We start from the raw sequence: 20,451 nt of genomic DNA on the forward strand, positions 1-20,451 counted from the left end.
CTCTGACTTGGTCATGGTATCCTGGCTAGCTACAGAAGAGCACAGAAACATTGTCTGTGTGTTCAGGTTAATATATTTCATTCAACCTACGGTCCCCTGCTCCACTGGGTAGGCAGTGCCTCACTCATCGTTCTGACTCTACTTACCTTGTAGGTCTTCTCACAAGGCTCATTTCAAATGAATTATTTTTGTGTGTGTCACTGCCTGATCAGTTCTGTGGTGACCACATATCTGGTGTTTATCTTTAAATTTTAAGCTGTATGTTAAAAATGCCCTCTGCCATCTCATTTTAGTATCTGCTCATCTGAGCACCTAAATAGTACTGAATTGCAGGAAGAAAAATTCTCTCCATGTATTTCTCACTGCTGATGACACACTCCGCCCTGCCCAGTTGCTAAGAATCTAGGATTTTATTATAACTTCAAGGCCGCCCTTACAGGGCATCAAGGTGTAATTCTACCAAGGTAGACTTTCTGATACCATCAAGCTCCCCTAGTATTCCCAGGTTGAAGACCCAGCAGAGGGAGGTCTGACTCCCTCTGCACAAAAGGGGCTGCAATGTCTCTTCTCTGAAGCTTCCTACTTCTCCATCCTTAGTTCCCAGGGCTGGGCTGATAGGTGCGCTGGGTCCTTCTACCCTCAAAGGACCCTTTCTTTTCTGGCAAGCAGAGAGGGGTGAGGTTCTCTGTCCCTGGATCAGGTCTACCTCTGTTACTGGCAGAAACCCAAGCCATGGGGCATAATGTGTCTCTAGAACACAGAGGATGCCTGAAGGTCCCTCTCTGGGCTCAAAAGTAGAGCAGTGCTGTGGCCGTTCCTTAACCGAGAGTCTATCAGCTTGCATTTGACTACTTCAGGGGCTGGGAGAAGATACCAACTGTGGAATACTATGTAGACAAGCACACCCTTTGGTCAATTAGAAAAAAGCTATGTTCTTTTTTCTCTTAAAAATGAAGCATCAAGGAGCTGAAGAGGTTAAGAATACTGACCGCTCTTCCAGAGGACCTGGGTTCAATTCCTAGGACCAGTATGGCAGCTCACAGCTCACAGCTCACAAGTGTTACTCCAGTTTCAGGGGATCTGACACCTTTAGTCACTTCAGGCAAAACACCAGTGCACACAAAATAAAAATAAATTATTATATTTTTAAAAAATGAAGCATCAAAGTAAAATGTGGTTAATCTTAGGAGGCATTGGGGTACATATGGCTTCAGCTTTTTTTTTTTTTTTTTTTTTTTAACACCTTGGTATTTATGAGGAAGACCATGATGGACCACATGCTTCTGCAATGGCCAGTCAGGGTGGGAGCTATGCTGGCACCGTTCAGTCCTGCAGCTCCAATGGGACTAAAGGTCGGTCCTCCAGGTGACCTTGTAGAGACTACTGCCTTCCCATACGCAGAAGGACCCATAGGTTCCAGGATGGAATTGAGACTGTTTGTAAGGATCAAAGGGATTCTGAACATAAGATATTTTTGTTAAAAAAGAAAAATGTCCATGAGTAATATATAACCAGAAGAAGGAAGTCCAGATGCAGCCATAAGGAAGAAGATGATTATTCAATGTGCTTCCCATATGTGCTCAACACTCTTAGTCACCTCTCTGTGAAGCCCCATTTCTGTGATGACAATTGTACAACACTGAGCTTTCACAGACATGAGTGTAACTGTTTCCTTCTACTTCCACCGTGAAGTGAGATCATTGACTGGGCTCTCCTCTCCTTTTAAGATGACTGTATAACAAATGGTCAGAAAAAAACCTGCTCAAGGCCATGTGCAGTAAAGATATGAAGTGAAGTACATAGAGCTGCCCCAAATGTAGTGTCCCCAATCCTGTGTCCCAGGTCCCTTCCTGCTGGCTGCAACTGAAGTTTTCTTATTCTGTACAATGTAAAGAATAGTAACTCTGTCCCCTGAACCCACAGGGCTGGCATGAGGGTAGTAAAACAGTCCTGTGAAAATAGCTGACCACATGAAATACATCCAGAGATTGTCCTAGCCACTCATAAATCTGGGAACTGTGAGACAGTCCTCAGGTCTAAGGAAATGCCGAGACTGGGGAGTGATTTTACTTGACTTTCATGGATCAGCCTACTTTGAAATTAACACTGTTATATTCTCCTTGCCTCATTAAGGCCAAATTATCTTTAATTAGCTTCACATAAGTATTAGATATTATACCAAATGAAATTTTGTGTCTGCTGCTCAGATTGCCGGGTGGTTAAATCTTACTTACAGATGAGTTGTGTGCATGTGTGTTTTCAAATTAGCAAATCTAAGCTAAGTGTACAGTTCAAAATTACAGCATCGTACTAAGTGGAAGCTCATTGACACAGGAGGCAAAAGAGAGGCTGCTGTGGAGCAGCTGGGAGACGGAGACCCCTCTGTAGAACATGAGCAGGATCTGTGGGCAGAATGCCACCCTCCGTCGGGAGCCCTGGCACCCACCCTCGGCTCATCTCTACCCCAGTGTCAGTTGTCAGTCATGAGAAACATGTGCTGAGGAAGTTGGGAAGGAAAGGTGCAGCCTTTGGCTGTATGGTTTTTAGGTTTGGGGTTTTTTGGTTTTGGGTTTTTTTTTTTTTTTTTTTTTTTTTTTTTTTTTTTTTTTTTTTTTTTGCTTTTTTAGCACTGGTTTCTTAGGGTTGTTGTATATAAATGCCTCAGGGAGCAGTTGGTTAGTCATCTAGTTTCACAGTGACTAGACACAGATTAGATCATTGGGTTGGAAAGCAGAGTCCTTGACTAGAAGGAATTCCAAGAGGAATACATAGAAGGACAAGGGATGAGAGCCCCACCTCAAAGGAGGAGTAAATAGGAAGGAAGGGGAGCCCCGCACCCCAAGAAGCCACAGTATCACTGAGTCATCACAGTGAAAGGCAAGTCTATTTTGGACCATAGTCTGAAAGGTTTTAGTCTGTGGTCAGCTAGCTCCAGGCCTGAGGTGAGGCTGAACAACATCAGAAGCCTGTTTACCTGGTGATGGTATCAAGAACAAGAACAGTGCATGCTGTGGCCCCTGAGCTTGGAAAGTAGAAAGGGTCTCCATTTATGTGTTTGTTTGCTTGCTTATTTTTTTTTTTTCCCAAGACAGGTTCTCTCTGTAACCCAGGCTGTCCTGGAACTCGATCTGTCTGTAGACCAGGTTGGCCTTGAACTCAGAGATCCTCTTGTCTCTGCCTCTTGAGTGCTGGGATTAAAGGCTCATGCCACCACTGCCTAGTTGAGAAGGGCCTTCTTAACCAAAGTGGGAGTCCATGGGATAGATCCAGGAGGGCAGGCTGAGGAAGGTGGAGTACACAGAGGTGGAGATGAACTAACTCCATGGACTTAGGGAGAACCAGTCCGAATCAGTGCAGAGCACAGAGGATTGTGATTTGGGATGGAGTCAACTGGGGTCCAATTTGGATGGGTTTTGCAACCTGTATGAGAGAATTTACATTTTTCCCCTAAGTCAGTTTGGTAGCCACAGAAAAATTACATGATCAGATTTAGAACTTACAAAGGTAGCTTAGGCTGCCATAGGTAAATTGATGAGAAGTTAGGTCAAGATGAGCTTTAGGTTATTATAATAGCAAATTGTGTGTGGAATGGAGATGCGTGGATCAGCTTAGTATGCAGGCTTTGGGTTAGCCATGCTGTGAGACTCGACACTGGATGCCTTCTCTTTCTGTAACCCATTGAGTGCCGTGGTATAGCACTTGCTCCAAGAGCAGGAAAGTATTCCTGTGTTGAGATGTATTGCTGGTGTCTTTGATAGCCCTTTAATTTGTGGTGCTGAGGATTGAACTCAAGGCATGATTGACAAGCATTGTCGCAAGTAAGGTTTTGCAATGTAGCCCAGGCTGGTCTTGAACGTTCAGTTCTTCTGTCTCTGCTTCTGGAGTACATTAATACTTGTCTTTCTGCTACATCACATGACCTGAAAGGGTACGAACCATGTCTCTTTCTACTATTTCTAATGCTAATTAAATGTCATTTGAAGAAAGAGTATTTACACATACCAATAGCTAAATAATCAGCCTGAGGGACCTAACTCCTGATTTCTCTGCTTTCTTCCGCCTTCATTTGATTCCAGAGCCCCATGCATGCTAGGTAGGAACTCCACTATGATGCTACACCCCTGGCCCTTTGTTATCTTTCTATTGATGCCACAAATTTAGTAGTTTAAGACAGAAGTTGTTTTTTATTTTTTTAACAGCTGTAGGACAGAAGTCCAATTGTAGGACTCAGCAGATTACAGTCAAGGTGTCAGCAGGTTTGGGGTGCTGTCTGGGAAGCACAAGGGAGAGAAGATCCACCTCCTTGTTTATTGGTTATAATAGGATTTGCTTACTTATTTGCTAAGCCCTTGCCTTGCTGTCAGGTGAATCCCCTTCCCAGAGGGAACCCTAGTGTTTGGCTTCCTGCTTTCCTTCCTCCATCTTCGGAATCTGCTGTAACAAGTAGAGACTCTTGCAAGCTCCCAGCATCTCCTCCTTTCTCCTCATGAAGTCCGTCCCTCAGTCAGACCCATGCCTGTAGAGTTGCTTTGTCTACGTGGAGTGAGAATTGGGGTATAGACATCTTTTAGGACCATTATTGTATTTACTGTACATGGATTTTCTTCCCAGGGACTTCCGAGTTTGAGGCTTCTTTGGTGCTTACCTAATTTTAAGCCATTTTTCTTCAGTTTTACTAGATAAGACTATTGTAAACTATGAATACTTCTGTGCTTGACTAACAATGAATGAGTGAATGAAGACTTAATGGGGCTCTCAAAATCCGATACATTGCAAACCAGAGTAATAAAACCACTTCCAGAAAAACAAATCCTCTTGAATTCTCTCAGCATAGAGACTGAGAACTTTAAAGAAATGCCTGAGTTTATGGAGTGGCTCAGTAGGAGGTAAGGGATTATATTATCAATACCATCAATTCCTAGTATCTCATTACTATAGAGTGTACAGCAATACATCAAGACGCAGTTACAATCTTTTGTTTTATTTTTTTGTAAAGTTAATATGAGGAAGGAAAATGGAAATGTCTTTCCATTGCTCAGCATCTTTTACAGAACCAGATAAATGTCAAGCTGGAGGGACCTATAACCATTTCTTTAAAGCTAAGTAAAAGGAAGATTGCTTCCTTTAAAAAAAAAAAATGGGCTGAAGATTTTGGAATTTGGTAGGGCAGCTTAAATAGTAGTAGTCAGAGATACTGTTGCTTAAAGTGGAAGAAAGCATTAAGAGGGAAAATGTTCCTTGCTTTTGATTGAAAATGGCCAGAGTCTATTACTTTTAAAAAATGCAAAATTATTAAAAAGTCTCTATTGTGGGATATCTGCAGGAATAAATAGTAAGCTCTAATACGATATGAATTACCTTAGTTACTGAAGACTAAGCTACAAAGCACAAAAGGAGAGTCTAAGGTAGAGAAATATTCAGTGCATGAAATTGAGGTTCTCTGTGTTGGTGATGTATGACTTACAGGAAGTAATAAAGGAGGAAGGAGTAAATGGTATATTTTTAAGCTTATAGGATCCATTTTAAAGGTGGAATTTAAATTGTTCTTCTTTAAAAGTTGAGTCTTTAGTCCTCTCAACACGGGAGAGGGCGAGCTGATCAAAGTAGCCTCCAGCCTCTCCCTCGCAAGCATAGTCTTCCAGCTAACAAGTGAGCTGTGCTTGTTTGCTGGTTCTGAGGTGGCTGATTGGTGCCCTTTTTATATGCTGAACCTTCTTTTCTTCTCCCTTTCATTTATATGAGAAGCCCTTAGAAGAGACCGGGAGTCAGAGGTTAGCTGCGTCTGCCTGGGTCTCCAAGCCTGAGGCTCTAACCATTTGGCAGCATTTGATTTTTTTTTTCCAACATCTTAAATACAGATGTTTTGATTTTTTTTTTTTAAGAGTAGGGAATTGTGTACTTTTATTAATGGTATTGATGATTGATATTGAATGTTCTTACTTCAAAAACCAAATCTCCTGGTGAGTAGAATTTTATGAAGCACCTGTTAAGCTTTAGGGAGGAGAACCTTTTTGGCAGGAACCCAAAATACATATTTAAACAATGAAGCTGCCAAAGTCAGGAAATTATAAAACAGTTTTGAAATTACAGAATCTGCTTTTTTTTATTACCCCTCAGGCTTCCCTTTGCAGCTTGGTTATAAGTTCTCTCACATGGGATTTTCTAATGTTCTTGCTATTTAAAGACCAGATTTTAAAAAAAGAAATAATAATCAAGTTTTGAGATCTCCTTGGGGTTGTTTGAGAAAGGGCCATTAGTTTTGAAATGGAGCTGCTTTCCAGAGCCTCGGCTCACACTGTTCCCTCACGCATGGAATCCTGGTCTTGTTCCTCTGGGGCTTTCTGCAGGCTGGACATGTAGAATGTTGCTGGGTAAAAAAAAGTGCCCAGGGGTGTGTGGAGCCACACAGTGCTCAAGAAAGCAGAGGAAACCTGCTGAGGGTGGCTTCTTAACTTCCTCTGTCTGAGTCTGTCTTCTTCAGCTCCCAGATTCCATGCTTGTTCCCCTACTTTTAGAGTTGAATCTCAGTGAACCAGGAACTGGGTGGCAGTAGGATGTTCTTGGTCTGTCCTAGCAGTAGATGTTCTTTGTGTACTATGTAATGAGTGAATGCATCAAGCCACTTGGAGTTGTAGCATTCCAAACAGACAGGATCTTGCTTTGTACTGGCGAGACCCTGAATCATGTTATTACAGGTGTGTATCACCACCATACTAAACTTGACCATGTTTAGCCATCTTTTTTTATTTTATATGATTTCACCACAAAGAGATCAGTTGTTTGAACCTGAGTACCAATATTCAGCACAGCATCCTCAAGAGCTATGGGCATGTGGAGGTTGGTGACAGCAAAAGGGCGAGCTACTAACACACACACACACACACACACACACACACTGCCTTCAAGTCCTGTAAGACTGATAGTTGGAACTGGGATAAGCTTCAGGTTTATCTCAGGGAAAGTATCATTCAGTCATTTCATACATGCAGGGAAAGAAGGCAGAGACAAAGAAGAGAAAGATAGTCTGTATAGCTAAAGTCTCTGGCCTGTTTTGTTTTCAAATTCCTGAGGCTCACTGGTCAGCATCAGTGGCCATCCACTGAATGAAGAGAATGAGAGTTTTACAAACTCTCATTTATTTAAGGTACTATTTACTGACATACAGCAATCACTTTTTATTGCAGGACACCCATCCTGTTTGAAATTTTGTCCTGAATTAACCGAAAATGTGAAGGCCTTGAGGTGGCAGTGTATCGAGTGCAAGACGTGCAGCGCTTGCCGAGTCCAGGGCAAAAATGCAGTGAGTACGCCAGGTCCCAGCGCACTTCCTTCGACACAGTGTTGCAATGTGTAAACATTGGTAATGGTGCACCACACTGGGAAACTGTGGCTCCTTTATTACATCTTAAGGTTAACCTGGTAACTTCGGTGTCGATATTCTGCAATTGATCTCAGTCTCAACTAGTCTCTAATCTGTTGTATTACAGGATAATATGCTTTTTTGTGATTCCTGTGATAGAGGATTCCATATGGAGTGCTGTGACCCACCACTTTCCAGAATGCCAAAAGGTGAACTTTCCAACCATATTAAAAATGGGCTGGGACTACAGGTGCATGGTGGAGCACTTGCCTAGCGTGTGTGAGGTCTGATGGAATTCCCAACTCTGAAACAAACAAACAAGCAAAGTAGTTCAGTACTTACCTGCTAACCTGATTCTGATATCTGGATTCCCTCTCCCCACCCAATGTTGTTGCAGGTTTCCATAGAAGAGTATTATAAAGTCATTTGGTTTGGGGTAACAGATACAACACAGTAATTCAGACTTAGGGATGAAGAAGACTCTCTTGTCAAGAGTTTATAACCCTGTCTGTATTATCCAATAAAGGAAGTGAATTTTGTATTTATAAAATTTATGATGATAGTGATGACTTCAGAGTACTGAAACAGGAAGCCATCACCAGGGTTTGGCTGTTGGCTGATGTTTAAGTGCATGAACATCTGAATTCTCTGTATCTGGTATATTAGGAGTTTTCTTCTCTGTTCATTTGCGTAAGTCAGCCATGTCCCTGCCCTCATGTTTGCAATGTTTTAAACATTTAAAAATGAGCTTGCCCTTTTATTAATAGTATGCATATGTTGACATCGCAGAAGGTATAGAGAATACAAACATGAGAGAAACACAAAGGGGGAAAAAACCAATTACCAATATGTTCCCTGCTTCTTCATGCCATTTTCAAGGGAGCGTTCTGCACATGTGTGTGTAACTTTGAGTTTCCCCTTCTCAGTAGTACATGGTAAGCAGCCTCATACCATTGCTCGCTCTCCCAAACATGATTTTATTAGGGTCATGTTGAGCACCATAACATGGAGCAGGGGTTCCAGACCTGCTTGTGGGCCATAAATAAGCTTTGTTGGCACTATACTTTTCAATCTTACCTTGAGTTGTCTCAATGGGGCATGCATGCTTTGATTTGCCACCCTGTCACTGCTCCCTATTGTCACGTGTTCTAATTTGCTTTAGTCATATGCAGTCAAGGTGCTTCCTGAAGGTATTTGATTTGGCAGCCTCATGTATAAATGAACCATAATTGATTTAATTAACCAATTCTCTATGGTAGATACTTCAAATGCTGCAAGTGTTTCCCTCACTCCTGAAGATAAATTCGTAGAGAGGAATTCTCTAATTAGAGGCCACTTACTTGAAAGGCTGTCAGTTTTTGTGCTGACCACCAGTGTGTGAGGAGTTACCCTCGTGGCAATGCCAATAGAACCACTGAGCCAAAGACATACTTCCTTTTTTACCTTTTAACATCTTTAAAATAATTTTTATGTTATGAGTAGTAATCTCTTAGATTTGATTAAACTATAGTCTTAACATTTTAAATCAGTTTGATAGTAAGGAAAAAAATCATGACTTTTCCCCCTTTTCTTTGAGGAGACCCTGAACTCTGTATTTGATTATTGACTGTCATCATTGTAAAGTACCTGTTTTATGCTTTAATCATTTTCCCATTGAGGTTCAAGTACTTACAGCTTCAGTTTTACATAAATATTAATCAGATTTAGCTTCCTGGTATTTGCCACATCTTATTTTTCACATAGGATTGTTTGCCTCAGTTTATGTGATTTCTATCCCCACCCCATGGAAATTATGTTTCAGTAGAGAGATGTTTGTGCACTGAATTATTTTTTTAATTTCTTTTCTACTTAGTGTGTAAATGTTTGTAACAGGTTGTAATAGCTCACACCTGTGATCCCAGCACTTGGGAGACTGAGGCAGGAGGATCTGGAGTTTAAGCCCAGCCTGGGCTACTTGAGACCTTATCTAATGAAGAGGGAAAGGGAGAGGGCTGAACCATTCTTGTGAAGAATAGGAAGTAGCTCTTCTCCTTCCAGAGAGTTCAGCGAATTGTTTCCTCCTCTCCTCACTGATTTGAATTGGGGCTTCTTGATATACTAAACTTGTCTATAATATTCACATCTCCTGTTTTTTTTTTAATATGCTAGACATGTAATTTCATTATTATAATGCCAGAGTACTTAAAATAGTTAAGTTTTAATTTTAAAATACTTAAACTCAACCATTTTAGTATTGGAAATTTCCAAAAGCGATTGATAAACAAACAAATCTTTTTTCCCTATGTGAGTTCAAAAGACTGATTGATTTAAAAACTTTCTCCCAAGTGATAAGAAAGAAATAAAAGATAAATAACTTAAGACTTTGGCTGAAGGGATGGCTTCGTGGTTAGGAACATTTGCTGCTTTCCCAGAGGACCAGGCAGTCCACAAGTGCCTATAACTAGTTCCAGGGGATCCAGTGCCTTCTCTGACCTTCTTGGGCATGTATACATGGCATACATTCACACACAGGCAGACAGACAGACAGACGTTCACACACACACACACTTCCCTGGGTGAGTATGGGGTGGTGGGTGGCTTAATGGGGAACAGCTTTAGGGAAGAGAGGTTAAAGCAGGGCTAGCCTCCCTCTGCTCTCACCACCTTGACCTGGGTGGGTCTTTGACCTTCAGCAGTGTCTTTTCGAGAGAGCAACAAGGAGTGACCCACTTTTCTAGACAGAGATCTGCATACAGGCGTCCTTGGTCAGATTACGACTACAGGTTTATATTTAATATCTTCAACTTAAGTGAAACATTAAATTTTTTTTTCATATATATATTAATTCAGGGATGTGGATTTGCCAAGTCTGCAGACCAAAGAAAAAGGGAAGAAAACTACTTCATGAGAAAGCTGCACAAATAAAACGGCGATATGCAAAACCCATTGGACGACCGAAAAATAAATTAAAGCAACGATTGTTGTAGGTTGAGATCTTATTAAAAGAAATCTTTTATGTTGTGCTTTTAAAGATGTAGGTAATTGTAATCCCCTCGAATTTTGTCAGATTTTTTAGCATAATTTTTCTAAACTCAATAAGGAGTATTTTCCTTTTGCATAAGCTGTGGGATTTTCCCCTCAAAAATAGCATTTGTGACTACACTTGGTATTTTGGGGTCTTCTTCTCTTGGCAGTAGCTATGATACCGAGTGACATATTTCAAGCAGCAAGATGGAAGTGTTGTAAGAACTGCAAACTTCCTCAGCGTTTTTTATTGGCTGAGCATTAAAACAGCTTAATTTTCTAAGTATTTTCACAAAAATTTTTTTAACAAAAAGTATTTTATGTCTTTAGAGAGTTTTGTTATCGTTCCAGATGACATTAAAAAGATAAATAACTCTCCCTTCTGATGCTAATGTAATATTACCACTTTTCAGATTTCTTCTCCAAAATAGTAGCTTCTGAGAAACCTATAACTGACTGTCCTGTAAAAACGTTAGATCGATCCATCGGCAGGTACAGGTGTGTACAGAAATACAGATAACATTTTTTGCAGTCAACCCCAAGTCTACTATGATAGCCCCATTTCCAACTTCTTTTTGTTGCCTAATTGGCATTAAAGGCTAGCTTTAAAAAAAAATTTAAAAAAAGATGCAGAGAATGCATTTTTAACCTCTATAGAATATAGATTCAACTGTCAGTGTTAAGAAACACATACACAGGGCTGAGTGTGGTAGCACATGCCTTTAATCCCAGCACCTGAGAAGCAAAGAGTTTGAGGCCAGCCTGGTCTACAGAGTGAGTTCCTGGACAGCTCAGGCTGTCTTGGGGGCTTAAGGACAGAGGCCTGTGCTTTATATATGGAAAGGTATTCTACCCGCCTTGAGAAAACACTGAATCTTACTTGCATATTCTTTTTCCCCTTTATTTCACCTGAAGAAGTTCACTGTATTGATGCTCATCTGCACTTTGCCTTCCAAAGGAGAAGTAGAAAGTGCAAGCTCCTTCCTAGAGGCTTTTTGGGTTTTTGATTTTGTTGTTGTTGTTGTTATTGTTTTGTTTAGTGAAAATTAATAAAAGCCCTTTAACTGGAATGGTAGACATTTTTAAATGGATTTTTAGTTGTTAATTTCTAAAAACAAGTTTAAAACATTTATGAATAAAATCTTTCATTTTAGTGTTATTTGAAGTAGAAATTATGGTTTCTTTTTTCATTTTTTTCTCTGTAGGCATTGTTCTTGAAATGGGACCATATCCTCAAGGTCCATTTATAAAATCCAAATTAGAATATAAACTTTCTAAACAAAGGACACAGCTGAAAATTGCACCTGGCACCAATCCTAACTTCTTGTTTGTCCAAAATTGTCCTTTGAGCTCAGGAATTTTTAAGACAGTCTGGGGAGATTTTCTTTTACATGCTTTATAAGCCTATTATCCTTTCTGGCCAATCTACTCCAGATCCAGTCCAGATGCAGCATTATAATGCAGACATTTTAGCCTGGATGAGTTGTCACTAACCCTCACTGTGTCTTCTAGTGACACCAGAGATCTCCAGTGTTCACCTGATTTGGCTGAAATAGTGGTACCAGGCAAACTTCCTGGCAGTTGAGCCACCTCAGATGAACCTTACAGAAATTGGTTCATTAAATCTTTGTGTACAAGATAGGCACTAAAACATGTTCTATTTGTAATTATTTAAGGTGTTCTGGTAATTTGTTCATACCATTCTCAGGCTTCCATTTCTCCATTAGCTTTCAGCTAAATGAATAACTCTGAGCCTCAGCATTGTCATGATCATATGCAAATGGTTCTGTTGCATAAATTTCTCCTGCAACATGAATAGCTTCCCAAGTCCTGCCCAAGGGAGGTGCGGTCAGCTGCCATTCATGTCGGCAGCTGTGTTTGTAGAGTGACCTCCTACAGCAATACGGCCAGAACCCAACATCACACGAAGTGAAATGTCAGTCAGAGTAGGAGGCAGCGGTCCTTGCGCCCAGTGTCTGGTACTGACCATGGTCAATGTGCTGCTTCTCCACCAGACTGCCCGTGCCATGTTCCACCTGCCGCAGCTTCTCTTTAATCATTTCTGCAGTTTTTTGTTTTTGTTTTTGTTTTTTTGCAATTGTCCTTTTTTCAGCGATATTTTATGCTGTAGTTGTCTTTTCTCCTAGTATTATTGGCTGTTTATCATGCATAGCATAAACTAGAGGAGTCTACCTTTATTCTTATTTTTTAGTACAAATTTATAGACATACCCAAAGTGTCCCTATATAGTTTTTCAAACTAAGTGAGAAATCACTTCTACCTAGAATTGAGGGTACTCTTCTACTCTGGATCACACGTGTGACCTACTTCCCCTACGACTTCTTAAAGGACACTTCAGGAAATCATAATTACTTGTAACGACACTGGGGATGACTTATTTTTTGTCTAATTATACCGAAAGCATTGGGTGTTTTTAGGATCTGCAAAATTCTTCTTCCTTGTACTGTACTTGGGTCCACATGGATTCTCCTGGTACCTGTCAGACAGGCCCTTGGAGAACCCTGACACACAAGTAGGATCTATTATCTTTTCCAGCCAAGCAACACATAGGTGGTGGCACCCACAAAACCCATTCTTAAGGTTGCAGTGAATCTTCTCAAGTTCAAGTACATTGACTATGACCTAGTTTCTATAGGTTTGTTATTAGATGCCTTTATAGTTCTGTTATTTAATGCTGATACTATTCTCTAAATTCTTGCCTAGGTCTGTAACCAGTGATGAAGGATCCATGAATGCATTCACAGGAAGGGGGTCACCTGGTAGGGGTCAAAAGACTAAAGTCTGTACCACACCTTCATCTGGTCATGCTGCGTCTGGGAAGGACTCAAGCAGCAGATTGGCTGTTACAGACCCCACCCGGCCTGGTGCCACCACCAAAACCACCACCTCCTCCACCTACATTTCTGCCTCTACACTTAAAGTTAACAAGAAAACCAAAGGGCTCATTGATGGCCTTACTAAGTTTTTTACACCATCACCTGATGGTCGCAGATCCCGAGGTGAAATAATAGACTTTTCAAAGCACTATCGTCCAAGGAAAAAGGTCTCTCAGAAACAGTCATGCACTTCTCATGTGTTGGCTACAGGTACCACACAAAAGCTAAAACCTCCACCTTCTGCACTTCCGCCCCCCGCCCCCATCTCTGGTCAGAGCCCCAGTTCACAAAAGTCCAGCACTTCCACCTCCTCTACCTCTACCCAGAGCTCTTCCAGCCAGTCCAGTGAGCCCTCCTTTAGCAGTCTTACTAACAACAGCCAGCTGAAGGCACTCTTTGATGGACTTTCTCATATCTATACCACTCAGGGACAGTCTCGCAAAAAGGGACACCCAAGTTATGCACCACCCAAACGCATGCGTCGTAAAACTGAATTCTCTTCCACGGCAAAAGCTAAAGCCCGTTTCTTTGGAAAAAGAGATTTTAGGAGCAGGTTTCTCTCTCGCTCCTCCTGTAGCTGGGGGATGACTAGAGGACATATTTTTAAAGCCATTGCTCACTTCAAGCGAACAACTTTTCTTAAAAAGCACAGGATGCTAGGCAGATTAAAATATAAAGTGACCCCTCAGATGGGGACCCCGTCACCAGGGAAGGGGAGCTTGGCAGACGGAAGGATTAACCCTGATCAGGATAATGGTAAGCAAAAGGTGAAAGCTCCAGCCCAACCTGCGCCCGCCCTCCCCCAACCCCAGAGAGCTGAGAAACCAACTCCTGTCCATGACCTAGGCTCTAGCTCTTCTCTGTCCTCCTCACTTTGACACACATGCAGTAAGACTTTGACCTTTTCCTAATGCTGACTAAACCTCCAAAAGTGTTCTTCCAACTAATAACTCTCTGGCCTTCTGTTAGTTATTTCCATTCCTAGTGGCACTAGGCACTCCCCCTCCAGATACCTTCATAGCGTTGCTCCTGGCTTTGTAGTCCGCATGAATAGCCACTGCCATGCTTCTGCCGTTCTCTCTCCCATGCTGCCTCTCATAGCCAGTGTCGCCTTGGTGTGTCCTGGCGATGCTTCCAGCCAGGTGTCAGCTCTGCCTCTCCCTCTCTGCTCCATTGCTTTCTCATGACAAAGTTCATCCTGCTTCCGTCTCAACAGAGCCTGATCCGTGATTCTGTGGAGTGTGCATTGGATTTGAGTGTGATTGCATGTGTACCCATCCACCTTAGGGAGGAAACCGATTTCAAACGTTCAGTGAACAAATTGGCCCATTACATTTGTTACCCTTTATCCAAGAAAAAGCCAAAATATGTCATTTGGAAATTGGTAGATTTTATGAGCTCAAAACTAATGATGGTAATGTTATAACTAGTCATCACTTCTTATCTTGGTTGGAAAAAATGTTTTGTTTTGTATTGTTCTTACTTTCCCTCATTTGTTATAGAAAGGCAACAGTGATATATATACATATACATGTATATGTATGTATATATATATATATATATATATATATATATGTATGTATATGTATATATATGGGAACGAGCTACTGCTGGGTCTGTGAGCAAGGCTTAGCTATATAAGCTTATACTGCTCAATGCAAAAAGAGATCCCATTGCCCACTGTGCTAATTCAGTACCATTTTTGGTAATATGCACTGGTCACCCATGCTTCAAATCAGTGAACACAGTTTCTGCTGGTTTTAAATGACAGATACTGAAATTAAAATAAGCATCAAACAAGAAAGTACAGATGTAAATGTGATGGGAAACAAGGATATCGTGACTGAAGAAGATCTGGACGTTTTTAAGCAGGCCCAGGAACTGTCTTGGGAGGTAAGGCCCAGATCCCACATAGCAGTAATGAGAGTCGGTTCCTAACCTTTGCAGTGAGGCTATAGGGTCCTTTGTGTCTGTAATGTCCTTTTCGACTTGTTAATGCTTATGCCCCTCCCCCCTTTTTTTTAGCTATAGCAATAAATGTAGAATTAGCTCTTCTTTTCAAAATAGGAGAAGACTCAACTGAGCTCACAAAACAGACCAAAGCAGTACTAGTTATACAGATAGAATAATAATTAACTGACCATGGTGGCACACGCCTTTAATCCCAGCATTTCAGAGGCAGAGGCAGGCATATCTCTGAATTCAAGGCCAGCCTGGTCTACAGATTGAGTTTTAGGGCAGCTGGGGCTACATAGAGGAAAAAAAAAAAAAAACAATAATAGTGGCAGCCAGATGGCTTGGTGGGTAAAGGCATTTGCTGTGCAAACTTGACAGCCAAGCTCAATCCCAGAAACTCGTGTTGGGAAGAGAGAGCCAGCTTCCAAAAGTTGTTCTCTGACCCACACAGAAGCACATCGCAGTGTTTGGGTGCACACATGCATGCATGCTCAAACACAGAATAAAGGATAAGACAGAGGTTTAAAAAAGGTTTCTAGTAATTTCTGTCCACATTTGGAAAATAACAATTTCAAATTATAACCAAAAAGCACATCCCTTCTCAGTTTACCATAGTCCTAACGCAGACGGCCAGCCATATGAAAATGTGTCCATTTTTAACTTTCTGGCATTGATGAGCGAAGTGTTGTCTTTTATAATCAATTGAAGTCATCTTCATTTTTACTGTCTACTAATTTCTCTAAATGGTTCCACTTAACATGTCAGCTCGACTTGGTTACTGCCAGCAGACAGTAAGAAGTAAGGTTCTAGACTTCTCAAAGACATACAAGTAATTACAGTGTTTTACTGTCAGTAGGCAGTAGTGTGTGGCCAGCCATCCCCTATTCCCTTTAGGTCATGCTATCTGCTGTGGGCTTCTAGCTTTGTTTTTAAGCAGCATCCATTCATGCTGAAGACTGGTGCCTTTGAGCTGAAGAACTCATGGATTGTCATTCCTTATGCTGCTCCTGACAGAACACTTCATGTTTGTTCTCCTTCAGTTAAAGCAAATGCCAGATTTCTCTCTTTCTAAATTTTCTTTGTGTATGGAGTGAGGATATTCCTACACAAAAGTAAGGGACAGTAGTCACAGTCTGAAACATAATGCAACTCTAAAGCCCTTTATAACATGACAAAGCTTATTTTTTTTAATTGAATTAATCTCTTTGACAGGGGAGAGGGGGCCCACATACCAGTGCCATGGTACAGGCATGGAGGTCAGAGGACAGTTTACAGGAATTAATTCTCTCTCTTTCATGTGGGTTCTAGAGATCAGATCATCAGTCTTGGCAGCAAATACCTCACCTAAGCATCTTGCCAGCCCCAAAGCTAGGGGTTTTGTTCAAGAAATATGTTCTTTTATATGTCAGACAGCATAGAAGACACTGAGGCCACTGCAGTGACTGTGCAGGCTCATGTAGCTTGCTTCCTGGGAGAAGGGGAAGAAACAGGACTTCTCCACTTCACACAGCACAAGTGATAACTCACAGCAGCTGACATACAACTTCCTGTAGGAGCAGGGACCTGCAAGGGTATGGAGCAGCAGCTGTGCCATCTCCTAATTGCAGTTCAGATGCATTGCAGTATGTTGTATAGACTTTGGGATTTACTTGCATCACACTTATTACCCATTTGGCATATTTGTTAGGATATTATTTTGCATGCATATGAATTATTTACAAAGATGCTTAATGTTTTCTGTTTTAACAACATGAAGATTCATAATTAAGATCAATGGCATGTTTGGGTAGCTTCAGATGAAAAAGGAGAAACAATGTAAATGAAATAACTCTCTCTTCTTGGAACTTGTATTTTATCATAATTTGTTGCTGTTGTTGTTTATCAGAAAATAGAGTGTGAAAGTGGAGTGGAAGACTGTGGTCGGTACCCTTCAGTAATAGAGTTCGGAAAATACGAAATCCAAACCTGGTACTCCTCGCCTTACCCACAGGAATATGCAAGGTACGGACTGAGCCTGGCAGGCTGTGTGGGGAAGGAAAGCTCGGTTCTACAGCAGGAATGGAGTCCACTTGGGTTCCAAGGATGCCTCTCAGCTGGGAGAGGCCTGCTGAGTATGCTGAGGCCCGGGTTTCATCACCTAGTACCACATGAAACAGGTCATGGTGTGCACACCTTGCACTTGAGCACCTCAGAATGGAGGCAGGCAGATCAGAGGTTGAAGGCCATCTTTGTCAGTACATATTCTATTGATAGCCATGAACTTGTCTCCAAAAAAATAATGAATGAATGAATAAACAAACATAAATTTTGGTAGTCAGTCAGAAGTGTTTGCCATCAGCTTACATTTGTAGTGTGTTTTTGTACTGTTAGAACCACATGTATTATAAATTTTTCTTTGAGCCAGGAAGTAGTGGCACACACCTTTAATCCCAGTATTCAGGGAGGCAGAGGTAGACAGATCTCTGAGTTCAAGGACAGCCTGGTCTACAGAGCTAGTTCCAGGACAGCCGAGACTACACAGAAAAACCCTGTCTTAAAAAACAAACAAACAAGATAAATAAACTTTTTTTGACTCTCAAGGCCATCTTATTTTGTTTGGTTAATAGGACAGTTGCTAGATTGATATAGAACCAAATCAGAAAAAAACAATAGTCATTTAGAGGTGCTTGATAGATTTCCTATACTGGCTTTCTTTTACTTAAAGGATATAGATTTTTTTGTCGATAATTTCTCATACCTCAGTTTTTCATGGTTCGACCAGAAATTTAGCAAAATAGAAAAATAGGAGGAAGGGCTGGAGACATAGGTCAGTGGTTAAGAGCATTGACTGCTCTTCTAGAGGTCCTGAGAGTTCAATTCCCAGCAACCACATGAGGGCTCACAACCATCTGTAATGGGATCTGATGCCCTCTTCTGGTGTGTCTGAAGACAGCAATAGTGTACTTACATACATAAAATAAATAAATAATTCTTTAAAAAAAAATCTAATATTAAAAATCAAAAAAGAAAAAAATAAGAGGAAGTAGTAGGCAGCAAGAACTTTTAGACTCTTCCCAAATCACTTAAAGCCATTTGCAGCCAACATTTTAAAAAGAAGAGAAAATGTTGAGCTAAGATTAACTCTAAAAGTGTCTTTCTAACCGATCGTATCACCCAACATTTCTTCTCTTCTGGTGCTCACATCAAGTCATGTGGTGTTAGTAGAATCTTGGGTTTTTTACCCGCCCAGACAAGACTACAAAGTGAGGTCACATCTCAAAAAATGGTTATGTTTAAAAAAAAAAAAAAAAAGAAGAAGAAGAAGATTCTAAGGTTCAGTGGAGCTGAGCTGAGATTTCATGAATAATGATGAGGTCAATAGGAGACAGAGTGAGGTCTGTGTCTGCCTAACTCATGTACATATTGCATAGCACTTGATACCACGTATTTACATGAACATGTGTGTGCATAATTTGTGTAATATGTGCATATAGCTTAAAGTGTCTGGAAAGACTTAATGGCCGGATCACTGAAGTAGATGTCTATAGCATTACCTCAGTCCTTTGTTGGTGCTATGTACCGTTACTTTCAGAAAATTAAAGAATGTGCGAGCGAACCAGCGGTGGTGCAGTGGCTAAGGCAGCTGCCTGCAGAGGGCATGGGCCCTCTGCTCTCTCGCTGCCTCCGCATGTTCGAATCCTGTATGTGTCCCGTGCAGCTCTGCCCAAGTCTCATGGGGGGAAAAAAAAAGAATGTGTGATTAGTAATTCTGCATCACTGCGTGCAAATAACTAAGTTAAGAATATAAAACTGCAGACAGAAACCCAAATCACTTTTTAATTTAAAGATTAGACCAGCAGTAGAATTGGTAGAAAACAAATGTGATCTTTTGACTGTTGGCCTTACATCAACTACTTTAGACTATTACATTTTACACACACACACACACACACACACACACACACACACACACTGTGCCCTTTTAGAGACAGATTCTTACTATGTAGCTCTGACTGATGATCTGGAATTAGAAATTAGATGTGTAGACCAGGTTAACCTAAAGCTCATAGAGACCCTCTCCCTCCCGCCTCTGACACCCACTGTTGGGGTTAAGAGTGTATGCCACTATACCTGGCTTCTTTTTCCTTTTTAAAAATGTTATCAAAAGATTTTATAGCCATTTTATGTCTTAGAGAACACTGAACAATGTTTAGCTTTTCTCTCTTGAACAATACAGTCACTCTGATAGCCTCTCTGATTTTTAAACTTTGACAGATTACCAAAGCTTTACCTGTGTGAATTCTGTCTTAAATATATGAAGAGTAAAAACATTTTGCTAAGACACTCAAAAAAGTGTGGATGGTTTCATCCTCCAGCAAATGAAATTTACCGAAGGAAAGACCTTTCAGTATTTGAGGTAAGCATGTATAAACAAAAACATCATCTTTTTGAACCCTAATATTCCTAACTGTTGACTGTGTACTTAGATGGTTTGTGTATAGATAGTACAGTGTGTGTTCAGTCTTGGCATTAGAATCCACACTGTTCTTTAAAATAGCTCCATGGTTTGGAATATCTATCTAATCACATTAAGCAACCATTTAGACTGATGAAGAATTCTTACTCCATCACATCAACTTTTTTGGCTTTTTCTAGTCCCTTTCTACGGCACAATATTCACCAGTGACTTAGTGATCTCCTTGGCTCTTTGTAAATTCCACATTCTTTGGCAGGAGAAATTAGCTTTGTTTAGCAGCTCCAGCCAGCGTCTGGCAGGTACTCCCTCTTCCAGGGAATTGAGCAGCTGTACATATCTGCTTAGCACACAAACACCTGTGCTTCCATCCAGTTCTTGCCAGGGTGGATAAATCCTCAGGGCGAGATCCCAGCAGATGTAGGGACTCTTCCCCCATCTCTGTGGACAGCTACCCCAGAGAACCCTCCTATTCACAGGAAGCCCTTGTGTTCACGTAGATGTCATTGTGGGTTTCTTGAAGACATTTTGTATTCTCAGAATTGATGTAGTAGCAGTAAGACTTTGCTTTATTTTTATTGTTCAGCCAGGCTTCTGCCAGGCTTGGGGATCCAGTATAGCTGATCAGTTGTATACTGAGGGCTCCAAGCTTTCCTCTCTTGGTCCCGTCTGTTCATAGGATTACTTTCTGTTCTCACCGTTATCCTCCTTCCTCACTGTAGCTGCATTGTGCCTGGCTGTATTGTCGTCTTTTTTACCATCTTGGTGTGTTGTTTACACTT

General features: G+C 41.0%; 1 protein-coding gene across 6 annotated transcripts in view; it reads left to right on the forward strand.

Moving 5' to 3' along the window:
* The window catches only part of Kat6b (lysine acetyltransferase 6B), a 178,574-nt gene that overhangs the window by 117,955 nt on the left and 40,168 nt on the right, over nt 1-20,451 (forward strand). For 3 of the 6 annotated variants that reach the window (XM_034497409.2, XM_034497408.2, XM_076931229.1), the window contains 7 exons: nt 7,185-7,300; nt 7,488-7,569; nt 10,190-10,322; nt 13,088-14,016; nt 15,032-15,153; nt 17,102-17,217; nt 19,471-19,612. In XM_034497409.2, coding sequence (XP_034353300.1) covers nt 7,185-7,300; nt 7,488-7,569; nt 10,190-10,322; nt 13,088-14,016; nt 15,032-15,153; nt 17,102-17,217; nt 19,471-19,612 — 1,640 coding nt within the window. The remainder of the gene's footprint in view (nt 1-7,184; nt 7,301-7,487; nt 7,570-10,189; nt 10,323-13,087; nt 14,017-15,031; nt 15,154-17,101; nt 17,218-19,470; nt 19,613-20,451) is intronic. The other 3 variants (XM_034497410.2, XM_076931230.1, XM_076931231.1) reach the window with 3 other exon arrangements.

The sequence above is a fragment of the Arvicanthis niloticus genome, chromosome 3 (genome assembly GCF_011762505.2).
Source record: "Arvicanthis niloticus isolate mArvNil1 chromosome 3, mArvNil1.pat.X, whole genome shotgun sequence".
In the NCBI taxonomy this organism is placed as follows: Eukaryota; Metazoa; Chordata; class Mammalia; order Rodentia; family Muridae; genus Arvicanthis; species Arvicanthis niloticus.